The following is a 13,985-nucleotide window of genomic DNA, read 5'->3' on the forward strand; positions in this document are numbered from 1 at the left end:
GATAAACTTCGTAACGTAGGGCTATTCAATTTTATCACAAAACCGATTAGAAAGCTCTTCCTTTTAGACCACGAAATAAAGTTATTTCTGACTTCCGGTAACACAGAGCAAAATTAGCAACAGAATTGTGTCTCCTTTTTATTTAGAGGGGGGAAGTGGGAGTGAAAAGAAAGCAGTGAATCACATGGAGGAACAGTGGTCTGGGGGTGTACTGGGGGGAACACAGATTCTCCCAAACAGTATCCTGACATCCAGCCTTTGGGCTCAGACTCATTGGTTCATTCATTCATTCATTCAGCAGCTCTTCACTGGGCCCTTCCAAATATGAGATGCTAAGTATACAATGGTGGGCAAAATAATACCATCTTGTTCCTTATCTCAGGAAGAGGACACTGAAGAAGGGGAAACAAATTTTAAAGGAGTAAGCACACTAACAAGAGTGTTCATGATAACGCATGATAAGTGCTATGAACAAGGAAAAGGCAGACCCACTTTAGGCTGCATGGGGTCAAGGCAGGTCCCCATGAGTAAGAGTCAGAGAAGAATGAGCAGGAAAAAACCAGCACATGCCTGATGGGGAGAGGAGTCCAGGCTCCATACCAGGCCTCACTCAGGTGGGAAGAACTGGGTGAACACAAGGAACAGAAGGAAGGCCCAGTGGATGCCAGAGGGGCTCGCAAGAGGCCAGAGGTGTAGAGACTAATTAGGACAGTCAGGAAAGATGTGAAATGATAAGGGCCTTCCACATATCCCACAGCCTCTCTTCCAACTCAAGACATTCCCTGAGTCCCAGTGGCATGTTCCAGGGAGGAATCGCAGCTGAGGTTGGGGAGAGTGACACAGGTAGTAAAGACGTATCTTTTATTTTTTTACTTAAATACTTTGCCGACAAAGGTTCGTATGGTCAAAGCTATGGTTTTTCCAGTAGTCATGTATGGATGTGAGAGTTGGACCATAAAGAAAGCTCAGTGCCAAAGAATTGATGTTTTAAACTGTGGTGTTGGAGAAGACTCTTGAGAGTCCCTTGGACTGCCAGGAGATCAAACCAGTCAATCTTTAAAGAAGTCAATTCTGAATATTCATTGGAAAGCCTGATACTGAAGCTGAAGCTCCAATACTTTGGCCACCTGATACAAAGAGCCAATTCACTGGAGAAAAGACGCTGATGCTGGGAAAGATTGAAGGCAAGAGGAGAAGGGGACGACAGAGGATAAGATGGTTGGATGGCATCACTGACTCAGTGGACATGAGTTTGAGCAAGCTCTGGGAGATGGTGAAGGACAGGGACGCCTGGTGTGCTGCAGTGCATGGGTGGCAAAGAGTCAGATACCACTGAGACTGAACAACCAGTGTGGCCTGGCACAACTCAGTTGCCTGGTCCATAAAATGCAGATAACAGTATTCTTTGTAGAGAGTTGTAGAAAAGATTGCATAGGGATCAGCAAAATGAGTGAAGGGCATCAAAGGTGGAAAATTCCAGTTATAAAATAAGTCATGGGAATGTAACACACAGCATGGCAACTATAGTTAATAATACTATATATATATATATATATATATATATATATATATATATATATATATATATTGCATGTTTGAAAGTTGCTAAAAGGAGATTTTAAAAATCTTCATCCAAGGGGAGGGGTGGGGTAATTTTTTTTGGTAACTACAAATAGTGAGGGATGTTAACTAGATTTACTGAGTAATCATTTTGCAACGTATACAAATATTGAATCATTATGTTGAGCTCCTAAAATTAATATAATGCTATGCCAATTACACTGCAAAAAAAGACAAGCCAAAACAAGCCTGCAGATAAGTGGAAGTAGCCGTCTCGTCCAAGGAGGGTGTTCAATAAATGGTTGTCGCTCTTTTCGTTGGGAGGAAAGAAGTAATTTGTAAGGCAATCGAGGAAGTATTCAGTAGAATCTACCGGGTGTCTGGACAAGCCTTGGGGGTGGAGTCGGAGGTTCCAACAGGAGCCGGGTTTCAGCCGGGGCAGTTGTGTGTGGGTGAGGCCACCAAGAGAGAAAGGGACTGCGAGGCGGGGGATGGGGTGCACTTGTTGAATGACTCACGCGAGGAAGCGAGGGGCGGGGCGCCACGGGGGCGGAGCGAGAGGAAGAAAGAGGCGGAGGGAAGCTCCAGAGCACAGGCGAGGTCCTGGAAGCGAGCGCGGTAAGGGGACCACGATAACGGCTCCCGGGGGTCGCCAGGGGCGGGCGCGGGCACCCGGGAAGCCGGAGCATCCGAGGTGCAGCCACGGCCGCACAGGGTGGCGAGCTTGGCTGGGCGCGCGAGGGAGACGCGGCCTGCGAGGAGATCCTCAGCCCCGCGGGTGTGCCCACTTGAGGGGTGGGGGCAGGTAACAGCAGGTGCGATAGCGACAGGGGGTGGCCTTCTTTGACTACATGACTTCTGGGGTCCTCAGGACGGTGGTACTTAGCCTAGAATCGCCCCTTACTGGCCCGGCTCCGGATGAGACCCCGATGGCAGCAATTTCCTGCAAGCTGATCCAGCTCCACCCCCAACCCCACTCCCAGTCCCTGCTCCCCTACCAGAAAGTGCAGGGACCCTCCCTAGCTGTGTCCGATCGCACGCCCCCACCCCCCTATCCTGCCGATCGCCTCCCTCCCACTGCCCACCCGTCAGGACTTCTGCCACCCCACCCCCAACAACTAAAGAAGCAGAGGGACCCCAAACCAGATCTGGGCATAGGGTGGGGGCTGCACCTTTAGGCAACACCCTGAGAAGCCCAGCTTAGATGTGGACTGAAGGCTAGATGGGTGTGAAGGGGCTTCACCACCAAAGCCCAGTTGTAGTGTTTTTGCTTCCGGATTTGAGGCAATGGCCTAACTAGGCAAAGATAATCTAATTTGGCCTTATGTCAGCAAAGACTTCCTGGAAGTCCTCAAGAAATAGGGTGCTCAGGGTTCTGACAGCTGCCCCTTACTGCTCACACACTCACTGTGTGCTGGTTGTGGAGCTGCCGACTTGTGGACCTCACCCTTCATCCTTGTACTAGCCCCTTAAGGTCCATTACCCGCACTTGGCAGTTGAGAAGTTGTGGCACAGACACTTCAAGTTACTTACCCCAAAGCCAGGCTACCAAGTAGTCAGGATCTGAACTCAGGTCTTCCTGATTCCAAGACTTTCCACCCTAGGGCATCATACTCCCGCTATAATAACATCAAGCACCGAAAGTGAAACTTGGTCAAGTGTGGATTCCCTTGGCTGATATTCCTGGCAGCTTAGTAGGAAACTGAATTGTGTATGAAAATATGTTCATTTTGCATGAAAGTCAGTGGTTGTCATGGAGTCTGGACCTGCAGAGGACAGTGGCCCATTGACTGGGCAGGAGGTTGGGTAGGGTTCATGGTCCACCTGGACTATGCCGGTTGTTCTGAGCCACATGACACTGATGATTTATTTCTTCCTCAGACACCCTTTCCACTTTGTATCAGCTCTTCTTTCTCAGTCCTCTCCTTGGCCTGTTGTTCCTCCTCCTGTTGGTATTCCCTTGGCCTCGATGTTCACATTCTCCAGTACTCTTCTTACACAATTTTATTCCTGTTTCCTACTTTACCTATCATTTCCTAGATGGCAACTTCCAAACTGATCTTTCCAGCCTACTCTTAATCTGTAACTCTAGACCCAAATCCTCAAATATTCTAATCCCCAATGGTTAATTCCAATGTATGCCCCCACAGGCACCCAAATCCAACATTTCCAGATGCAAAATTATCATCTCTAGCCTTCCCACAAGGGTCTTGGTTCAGGCCTCTTGACTTCATTCCCTAGATTATGATAGCACTTTCCAATCTGGTCTCCCTGCCCCTGGAGTCCATCCACTCTCCACAGGCCGTCTTGAAAGCTCAAGAGTCTTAGTCTTTGGTGTCTTCAGATCTAACCAGAGAGAACATGCCTTTTTTCCTCTCCTTCCTCAGCACCCTGTGCCTACCTCTAGGGAAGACTTCTACATGTTGTATAACTGCCTGTCTTCCCTGTAGACTGTGAGTTACTTTAGTATTGATGTCGTCGTCTTTTGTAGCCTTTGGTCTGGCACATAATAGACACTCAGTAAATATTTGTGTAAGTTAATGACATGGTAATGAATTGAAATTTTTCAAGGTAGTTTTTAAGTCTTAAGGGCTAAGTAATCTGCCTGCAACATGGGAGACCCGGGTTGGATCCCTGGGTTGGGAAGATCCTCTAAAGAAGGGAATGGCTACCCACTCCAGTATTCTTGCTTAGAGAATTCCATGGACAGAGGGAGCCTGGTAGGCTACACAGTCCATGGGGTCATAAAGAGTCAGACACGGTCGTGACTGACACTGTAGGTTGTAAAACATTTCACTCTGCCTTCTTTGACATCTCACTCTACTCCACCTCTGATCTGTCACCATCAGTCTGTTAGTATGTGTGTGTGTGTTGCTGGGGAAGGAGCATTAGAAAGTGAGTTTGCAGGTGGTTGGAAGTTAAGATTAATGACAAAATGAAAGTAAGTTTTCCAAATAGGGGTGTTGATCCTAAGGGTGTTTTATGGTTGACATAAATGTTCTATCACTGCACAGTGACTCTTATACTTTCCTTAGATAGTGGGTCAACAAGGAAGCTGAGTCCACTCAACTAGAAGAGAAGCGAAGACAAGGTCATCATGGCTTCAGTATCCACACATGAAAACCAAGAAAAAGGTCCCCATTTGCCACCACCAAGCAAGCAGGTATGTATTTATAATTTGAAGTCTGCCATCTAAAGAGGAATATCATACAGGACTTCCCCTTAAACCTCATCCTTGATCAATTGTCTTACTTTCCTCTGCCTGGCACTTTGTAGGATAGGCTCAAGGAAAATAGAACGGAGAAGGAAAGTATGTTTCTGGCTGTCTTGAAAAGGAGACTTTTATTTACAAAATCTTTTCTTTACTCTTCCCTGTTTAGAATTCAACTTAACTAACTCTTCTGTAGGTTGTCAGTGACTGAAGAGGTTTCCTTTAGCAGAGCAAAACTCTTTATTGAATCTAACAGAATGCTACATGATGCATGCTTTTTACATTTCTGTTACCAAGGCTAATCATGCTAAGGATATGCTGCTGACTGTAGATACTGTTCAAGATGGCAGAGCCCTGAACTACTAAATTAGTCATCAGATTGAGAACCCAAGTGTTAACTGGGGCACAGTTTTTCAGCTTGTTGAGAATGAAGATTGTGTGTCTTGGGGACACATGAATGAAGAAAAGAGAAGGTATTGTGATAGGTAAATAGAGCTCATGTTCTCTGAGGTCAACTTTTCAAGCTAAAAATGGGTTATGGAGATTATATTTCAGAGCAAAGCTTAGGAGAGGCAAATAGACAAATGATATCATGTCACAAGGAAAAGAATTTAGACACCCAAGTTGCCTCTGTGAAATGGAGAGCCATAAAACATTTATGGCTCTACAGAAAAGGCTCACCAGAGCTCCCTGAGGACACTCTCTGCTGGTACTTCATTCTTGACTGCAGGACTCACAGCAGCTGTGATAGTCGGGTTCCCTGACCCTGCATGTGTGTGTTTAGGGGAGGGGAAGGAGAGAGATGCTTATTTCTGCCACAGGCAGAACCAAGAAGAAATATTTACACTGGGGGAAGGAGGAGTGTTTGCTGAGCTAACATAAGTGGAGCATAAGAGCAGGTCCTTCTCTGGTTGCTGTGGCTCACCCTGACCACTGCTTCCGCGTGCTGCACTGGGGGAGCTGTAGAGGAAGAAGAGAGGACTTGCCTGCTTGGGTGGTAGGTAGAGCTCTGAAGGCACTGGCACCACAGGGTCCTTGTACCTCACCATCATGCACGTAAAGTGCTTGGCACAGTGCCTGGCCCAGGGGCAAGTGTTCGAGAAATGGTAATCACCGTTCACACTGACATCTACTACAGAAAGTCCAAAAAGAACATTTGCAAAATCAACAGGGTGAACTTCAAAAGCCATAGACTTCACCTCAACAAGAAAATCACTAAAATTCCAAGAGATAAAAGGAAAAGGACCTACATAAGTAATTCACAAACAAGGAAATATAAGTGTGATTTAAGGAAAAATTTCAATAAAGTTTGTTTCTAAAAAACAAATGAATCACCCACAGAATGGGAAAAATTATTTATGAATTATATGTCTGATAAGGGTTTAGTATCCATAATATATAAAGAGCTCTTATAACTCAACAACAGAAAGACAACCTAATTTGAAAAAATGAGCAAAGGGCTTGATTAGGTATTTCTCCAAAGAAGATATACACATGGCCAAAATTCAGATGAAAAGATACTTAATGGAAAATGCAAATCACAACCACCATTTCACAACCACTAGCATGACCATAATCAAAAACATAAACAATTTAGTTTTTTTAGTTTAAACAAATTAAATAGTTTATATTAAAAGCATTTAATGTGCTAATTTTAAAAAATAAATACTGGGGTTCACCCCCTGGTAAGGGAACTAAGATCCCATAAATTGCACAGTGCAACTAACAGAAAAGAAAGAAAACAGAAAATAACAAGTGTTGACAAGGATATAGAAAAATTGAAAACCTCATACATTGTTGCTGGGATTGTAAAATGGTGCAGCTCCTGTGGAAAACAGTTTGGCAGTTCCCCAATAAGTTAAACACAGAGTTACAACATGGCCCAGCAGAGCGGAAAACTAAAACTTGTACAGGAATGTTCACAGCAGCATTATTCACAATAGTCCGACAGTGGAAACAGTCCAGATATCCATCAATGGATGAATGGATAAACAGAATGTGCTATGTGCATACACTGGAACATTACTGAGCCATAAAAAGAAATGAAATACATGTTACATCGTGCATGAACCTTTGACACATTACACAAAGGAAAAGAAGCTAACCACACAAGGTCACATGCAGTATGATATTGTTTGTACAAAATATCCAGAATAGGCAGATCCAAAAGGCAGATTAATGGTTGCTAGGTGATTAGGGAATGAGGAGAGACTCTTCAATGGGTATGGAATTTCCTTTGAGGGTGATGAAAAAGTTCTGGAACTAGATAGATATGGCTGCACAATATTATAGATATACTTAATGCCATTTGTTGTCTGCTTTTTATTGTATACGATGGTTAAACACATTTTTGTAAACCAACTATACTTTAATATAGAAATTTTTTTTAAATAAAGTATACCAGAGTATGAAAAAAATTTTTAAGTAAAATGGTTCAAATGGTAACTATTACGGGTATTTTACCATAATAAAAATTTAATGAGTCACTGAACAACAAAAGATTACAGCCCAAGGAGTGAGTAGCATTGCAGGGGAAGCGTGCAGAGGAGAAAGATAGAAGAAGAAAATGTGGGGACTTCCCTGGTGGTCCAGTGGCTAAGACTCTGAGCTTCCAATGCAGGGGGCCAGGGTTCAGTCCCTGGTCAGGGAACTAGAGCCCGCATGCCACAACTAAGAACTGGTGCCGCCTAGTTAAATAAATATTTAAAAAAGAAAATGTGGCCTCAGCAGTAATGCATTCTGACCAGATATCTGCTTCATGCTCGCTAAACCATGAATCACTGTTTGCTTCTCAAAAAAATTCTTTTCTTGCTCAAGTTCACCCAGTGCTTGCATCTGCAAAGCACTGGCTGAAACCGGCTATTGCTCAGTGCTGGCAGCCAGGATCCAAGGCATACACGCTGTGAGACCAGAGGGAAGAGACCTCCTTGCCCTCCTCGGGGGGAAAATAAAACAGATGCTTTTCTGATGATTTCAGTCAACTCATCATGTAACTTCCCTTGCAGAGTCTGTTGTTTTGTCCAAAATCAAAACTGCACATCCACAGATCAGAGATTTCAAAGATTATCCGGGAATGTCAAGAAGAAAGTTTCTGGAAGAGAGGTAATCGCACCCCTCTTAATTGTCGTTAACACTGTATTTGCTGCCTAATATAAACTGCCTAATATCATATTAGAATTATGGTAATGATTTTTTTTTTTTTAGCAGGAACTTTGCATAATTCCGGGAAGAACGTTGGTATCTGAGGCTGTTTGGAATTTAAATCCATATTGAGACTTTTTTAAGGGCAGGGACAGTATCTGATGTAGGAGCTGTTTACCTTCCTTAGCAGAAAGTGATTCACCCCTAACACTTTCCTTCATGTGACCGAGAAAGTGAACCAGGAATGTTAACTTAGAATTTCTTGAAAGAGTAGACCTTCCACAATTCCACTGGACTCTAACCTTCATCAAGTTCAGGTTCATTGCGCCCTCCTAGAGCCAAGCATGGTGCTTCACATATAAAAATACGTGAACCAGTTAAATATTTGTGGAATGAATGAAGAGTGGGAGCATTCTGTTAATACTTCCCTTACAGTGTCTTGAAATAACTTTTTCTGTCAAGTCTCTTTCTCTTTCTGGGCCTGCTTTATATAAGACAAGGGTGTGAATTCAGGCAGTGCATTAAAGTCCCATCTAATTTTAAAAATTCATGACTTTTCATTTGAAAATGTCATACCAGAGCCTGTAGATATAGTCCCAATATTGCTGGCATAGAGCTAATTTTACTTTGAAATACTCATTTTGATTTCTTAAATTATTCAAATTCAGTATCAGTTGTTTTGGAAATAACACTGTTTAGAAGTTGATATTTGCTATGCATTACTGATTATTGATTATGCTGCTAGAAATTGTTTTCTGATAACCCATGAGTAAGTAATTGACGTAAGCCCCTAGTAGTTTAAAATTACAGTATGACTCATTTGCCTACCATCAGGTAGATAGATCTGAGTGGAAAAGCTGGTTGCTATTTGATTTGTCTTGGTTACTAGGAAGAGCTAGCAGCTAAGCCAAATCAAATAGTATATATAATCACTTCTCACTGCTTTGGGAAGAAGTCATTTGACACATTTTGACTAGAAACTGCTTTTGCCAGACCAACGTGTCTGTTTTTAAAAATCATCTCTAAACATTGCCCATGTTTACTGCGAATATAGTAATTTTCAGAAAATAAATATATCCAAATCGTGCAACAAAATGGCATTAGACAAAAGCAGGGCACTATCCTAAACAGGAGGTGCAGTTTATTGTCCTTTTTTTAAAAAAACTTTTCTGCAGGATTGAAATTTTCTAAATATACGGCTCACGGCAACTCCCAAATTCCCCAGCTCAGTGCACACACACATGAATGTGCCTGTGTTGTATGTAGTGATGAGAGAGATGATGCATGGTGGGTGTTGGAGATGGAATTGCAGGGAGTCTAGATTTTGTTATGTTAATGCTGTGCATTAGGTTGAGCGCCTGGGGCAGACCCCAAGAAAATTCTCCATGTGGTGCTTAATATTTGTCAAATAAGTAAAATAACAAATGACTAAGATCTCACTGCCAAAGTAAGAAGAAAAAAACAGAGTAATTCTCCCTGACCTCTAGGGAAGGTGCCAAATTTCAAAATAACAATACTTAAGGGCTTTTTTGTTTTACAGCTCTGCCTTTTTCTCTTGTAAGCATGCTTGTCACCCAAGGACTGGTCCATCATGGTAAGTAAGAGTTGATATTTAGTAAATGTTTTAACTTAAGAAAATCCAGTTTTCTGTGGTCCTCCTGGCAGGTTTTGGTACAATACTTGGCATTTCTGTTTTGGTGAAGGATTTATTTATGCAGGCTTTAGACTGTTTCTAGTCTATGTCCCCATACTTCTTTCCCATAGATGTCCTCTTCCTTGGAATGAGTGACTGTGTTAGGTTACATGGCAAAGGGAAATTAAATTTGAAGATGAAATTAAGACTTCTTTATCCTTTTTGAATTTAAATGTTATAAAATGAAATAATAATGTCTTTATACATTACTTCCTAGGTTATTTAGCAGCGAATCCGAGATTTGGTTCATTGCCTAAAGTTGCACGTAAGTCATAGAAGTTAAAAAACAAAGATTCATTTTTATAAAAAGGTTATGTTTATAGTAACTGGAGATAGGAATGTCCAGGTCAATCTCTCTGAACACTAGTGTCCATTTTTTGCCACATTGCAGTTTTTTAGTTCATTCCACACTTTCTGACAGAAAGCTGAGCAGTAGGGACTTCACCTTAGTCCTCTCTGAAGCGTGGCCTAGGAGGGCCTGGCCGGAGACACAAAAGGACATTGCCAGCAGAGCCTCTGAACAACAGCTCCACAAGGGATTTTAATTTTTTATTTTGGCCAATCTTTTCCAAATATTTTCTATAATGGACATGATAAATGAAGAGTTTTTTAAAATCAGGGCTTTCTGATAACGTTGTTGTTTAGTTGCTAAGTCATGTCCGACTTTTTTGCCACCCCATGGACTATAGCCCTCCAGGCTCCTCTGTCCATGGGATTCTCCAGGCAAGAATACTGGAGTGGGTTGCCATTTTCTCCTCCAGGGGCTCTTCATAACTCAGGGATTGAACCTGAGTCTCCTACACCAGCAGGCAGATTCTTTACCACTGAACCACCAGGGAAGCCCATTTTCTAATATACATTTACCATAAACTTAGGCTTTCACCTTCTTGCACTGATTATACAGAGACCTTTTATGTCCACAGAAGATACATTCTGGTGTACCATCCAAAACCTCATTCCCGGCAGGAATAGCAGGTTAGAAATGTTTTCCATGGTCCTGCCTCGTGACCTCCCTCCCCTGCCTGCAAGATAATGTGGCTCCCCATACTCCATCCATACAGAGAATTAAGGGGTCTCCTACCTAGTGATTTGGAGGCTACCCAGAGCCACAACCCAAGTCCCACCTCTCCCTTCCTGGGTGACCTCACAGACTTGTCTGCCAGTTGGGCCACCCTCTGGCTGCCCATGTCAGAGCATCACCTTGGCTTGCTATAACCTGGCCCTTCTATCTCCAGTTCAAAACTGAGGAGATCAAAAAGTCTCTAGTTCCCAATCCTGCTCTTTAATAGAGAGCTTCATTCCCAGAGTTTTTGTTCATTGATTTAGTAAGGTACTTTTGATATAAGAATTATTGCTGTTAATAAAGAAAGTTCTAGCAGACAATGCAGGAGGTTCCAAATATTTAAATTGTTTATCTTTCCTAACCTGCTTTTACAGTTGCTGGTATCTTAGGATTTGGCCTTGGAAAAGCATCATATATAGGAGTGTGCCAAAGTAAATTCCATTCCTTTGAAGGCCAGCTGCGTGGAGCTGGTTTCGGTCCAGGGCATAACAGGTTTGTACTCTGTTTGGTTAAGGGATTATAATAAAGGTAACTATTAAAAAGTAAATGAAAGGTCATTCAACCATTTGTAATATTAAAATAGTTCTAACATTGATATGTTGAAAAAAATTCAAAGTTTGAGTTGTTGCTATTCATTAATAATTATGATTTAACTGAGTTACCTATTTTGTTTGCTCATCAAACATTTAGTAAGTACCTACTACCTTCAAGGCATTGTACAAGTGTCTACTGCTGCTGCTGCTGCTGCTAAGTTGCTTCAGTCATGTCCGACTCTGTGTGACCCCATAGATGGCAGCCCACCAGGCTCCCCCCTCCCTGGGATTCTCCAGGCAAGAACACTGGAGTGGGTTGCCATTTCCTTCTCCAATGCATGAAAGGGAAAAGTGAAAGTGAAGTCGCTCAGTCGTGTCCGACTCTTAGCCACCCCATGGAGTGTAGCCTACCAGGCTCCTCCATCCATGGGATTTTCCAGGCAAGAGTACTGGAGTGGGGTGCCATTGCCTTCTCCAGTACAAATGTCTAATGAATGCCTTAATCAGTCAACACAGCTTCTACCGTCACAAGATTATACAAGTTTAACCAGGATTCTCAATTGCAAGACTTCTCAGAGCCTTTACTATTAATATAAGTTGTGATGCTCATGAGGGGATACAAGCAGTAGGCCTCTGGAGTTAGCCACATTACCTCTGCTGTTAGAGTCACTGGGTTCAAAAGCAGTTCTGTTTACTTACTAACTTGTGTGACCTTGGACATGTTTCTTAAATTCTCAAATCTTCAGTTTTCTCATCTGTATAAAATGGCCACCAGAATTTTTTTATGGGATGTTATAAGGAATAGGAATGATTGCTTATGACACTCAGTGAGTGCTCAGTGAATAATAACTATTTCTATCATGGTACTATAGGACTGCTGTTGGGGACACCTTACTCTAAACACCCCATACTTGTTTGAAAGGCAGCACAGCATGCTGACAACAACATTGGACAGGAAGATCATTGTTGGCCTTCTAGTGGATGAAATTCCAGGAGTCTAAAACCGAGAAACAACTCCAATTATTCCTGAGAAAACAAAAGCTTGAAAACTTTAGCTTAGAAAATACTTCTAAATAATCTAAAATACGATGCAAATGAATTTATTTACAAAACAGAAATAGACTCAAAAACATAGAAAATAAACTTATGGTTACCAAAGGGGAAAGGGGGTAAGAATAAATTGGGAGATTGGGATTAACAGATGCACAATTACTATATATAAAATAGATAAACAACAAGGTCTTACTGTATAACCCAGGGAACTATATTCAATATCCTGTAATAAGCCATAATAGAAAATAATATGTATATAAACATATGTATTAGAGTAGGCAATGGCAACCCACTGCAGTATTCTTGCCTGGAGAATCCCAGGGACAGAGGAGCCTGGTGGGCTACAGTTGATGGGGTTGCAAAGAGTCGGACACGACTGAGCAACTAAGCACAAACATGTATATGGAGAACTGAGTCACTTTGCGTACACTAGAAACTAACACAACGTTGTCAATTAGCTATATATCAATTAAATTTTTTTTAATCCCTGAATAATATTGTGTTCAGACGAGAGCTTCCAGTGTCAAAGTACAAAACAACATTTTTGCTTCTGTTTTAGGCACTGCCTGCTTACCTGTGAGGAATGCAAAACAAAGCATGGATTAAGTCAGGAGAGAAGTTCACAGCCTTCAGCTTCCTAAACTCTGTGTGTGGGCACCGAAGCCTCAAAGAGCATCTGAATTTGTGTACCTTTAAAATGTCAAGTGTACTTTAAAATAACTTGCATATTGTGGAACAGCAACATTGTGATTCTCTTGCTCTATTGAAATGCTTTCCTGTTAATTCTCAATTGGATTGAGCATTCCATGTTTTCTGCTGTTTAAGAACATGTTGGGAGCATTCATACACCAAATAGCATTGCATTGCACTCTTACCTCCTTACAGCTAAATGAAAGAGTTTGAAGTCTTCTCTGATTCAGCCCCATTCACCCCCATTTCACTCTTGCTTTTGTTCAGGGTTTTAAGATCTCTGATAGAGAACAGGAATGAACGCTGAGAAACTTGGGAAATCATGCCCAAAGAAAACCAATGTGTATGGAGGTAGAAATACAGAACTACAAGGAAGACTGTGTCTATGGGAAGTGGTTTCTAAAATGTAGGAGCCAAGCTTTTCTAACTTAATGGAAAGTATTTCATTTGAGAGCATCGCAATACAAATCAGCTGTCCTTTTAGTGACCTTAGCGATTTCGTGTCTGCCCGGTATGGTGAAGTTTTGGAAAAGCTGGTTGTTTTAGGTTACTTGCTTAGCTCATGGTCAGTTCTCGAGAACTGGGGCTCTTTTATATGCTGCTCGTGGCTTAAAAGAATAAACAAAACTTCTCCAAATGTCCCTCCGGAGCAGTTTGCATATTTCTGGGAAGAATCACTGGAAGAATTAATTCAGAGACTGATAAACTTCAGGGTTTTAAGGGAGCTCAGAGGGAGCCAATCCAACCCCAAGAGTTGCATTCCTATTCTCATGCCAGGTTTTTTTTTGCATGAAGACAGACTCTTCCACTGGGGACCCTTTGTCTTTGTTAGGTTGTCTGAGCCCTACGTGAACATTTCTGCATCTTTGTACTTTCTCAGGAAAATGCTGTATATGTGTGTCACCATTCATTTAATGAAGGTGTGTGTATGTTCACTTTACATTTTACTTAATTCATCTTGAAAACTGTATCATGGAGGTAAAAAGGAAAACCTCATTGAAAGTTAATGCTTAAAAATAAAAAAATTCAAAGAGAAAAAAA

The 13,985-nt window shown here is 42.0% G+C and overlaps 1 protein-coding gene across 3 annotated transcripts; it reads left to right on the plus strand.

Annotated features, from left to right (window-relative positions):
- The first annotated feature begins 2,146 nt into the window (after window positions 1-2,146).
- Window positions 2,147-13,985, plus strand: OCIAD2 (OCIA domain containing 2). 3 transcript variants are annotated; one of them, XM_086405820.1, is made up of 7 exons: window positions 2,147-2,178; window positions 4,596-4,723; window positions 7,777-7,873; window positions 9,453-9,506; window positions 9,823-9,870; window positions 11,043-11,160; window positions 12,814-13,985. In XM_086405820.1, the coding sequence occupies exons 2-7, from the start codon at window positions 4,658-4,660 to the stop codon at window positions 12,893-12,895; spliced, it is 465 nt and encodes a 154-aa protein (XP_086261946.1). In that variant the 5' UTR covers window positions 2,147-2,178; window positions 4,596-4,657; the 3' UTR covers window positions 12,896-13,985. The 3 variants fall into 3 exon arrangements, with proteins under 3 accessions (XP_086261946.1, XP_086261947.1, XP_086261948.1); XM_086405821.1 differs by having other exon boundaries at window positions 4,600-4,723; XM_086405822.1 differs by having other exon boundaries at window positions 2,154-2,375; window positions 4,600-4,723.

Source organism: Bos grunniens, chromosome 6 (genome assembly GCF_055505025.1).
Source record: "Bos grunniens cultivar Pamir isolate PY7600 chromosome 6, Bosgru_T2T1.0, whole genome shotgun sequence".
Lineage (NCBI taxonomy): Eukaryota > Metazoa > Chordata > Mammalia > Artiodactyla > Bovidae > Bos > Bos grunniens.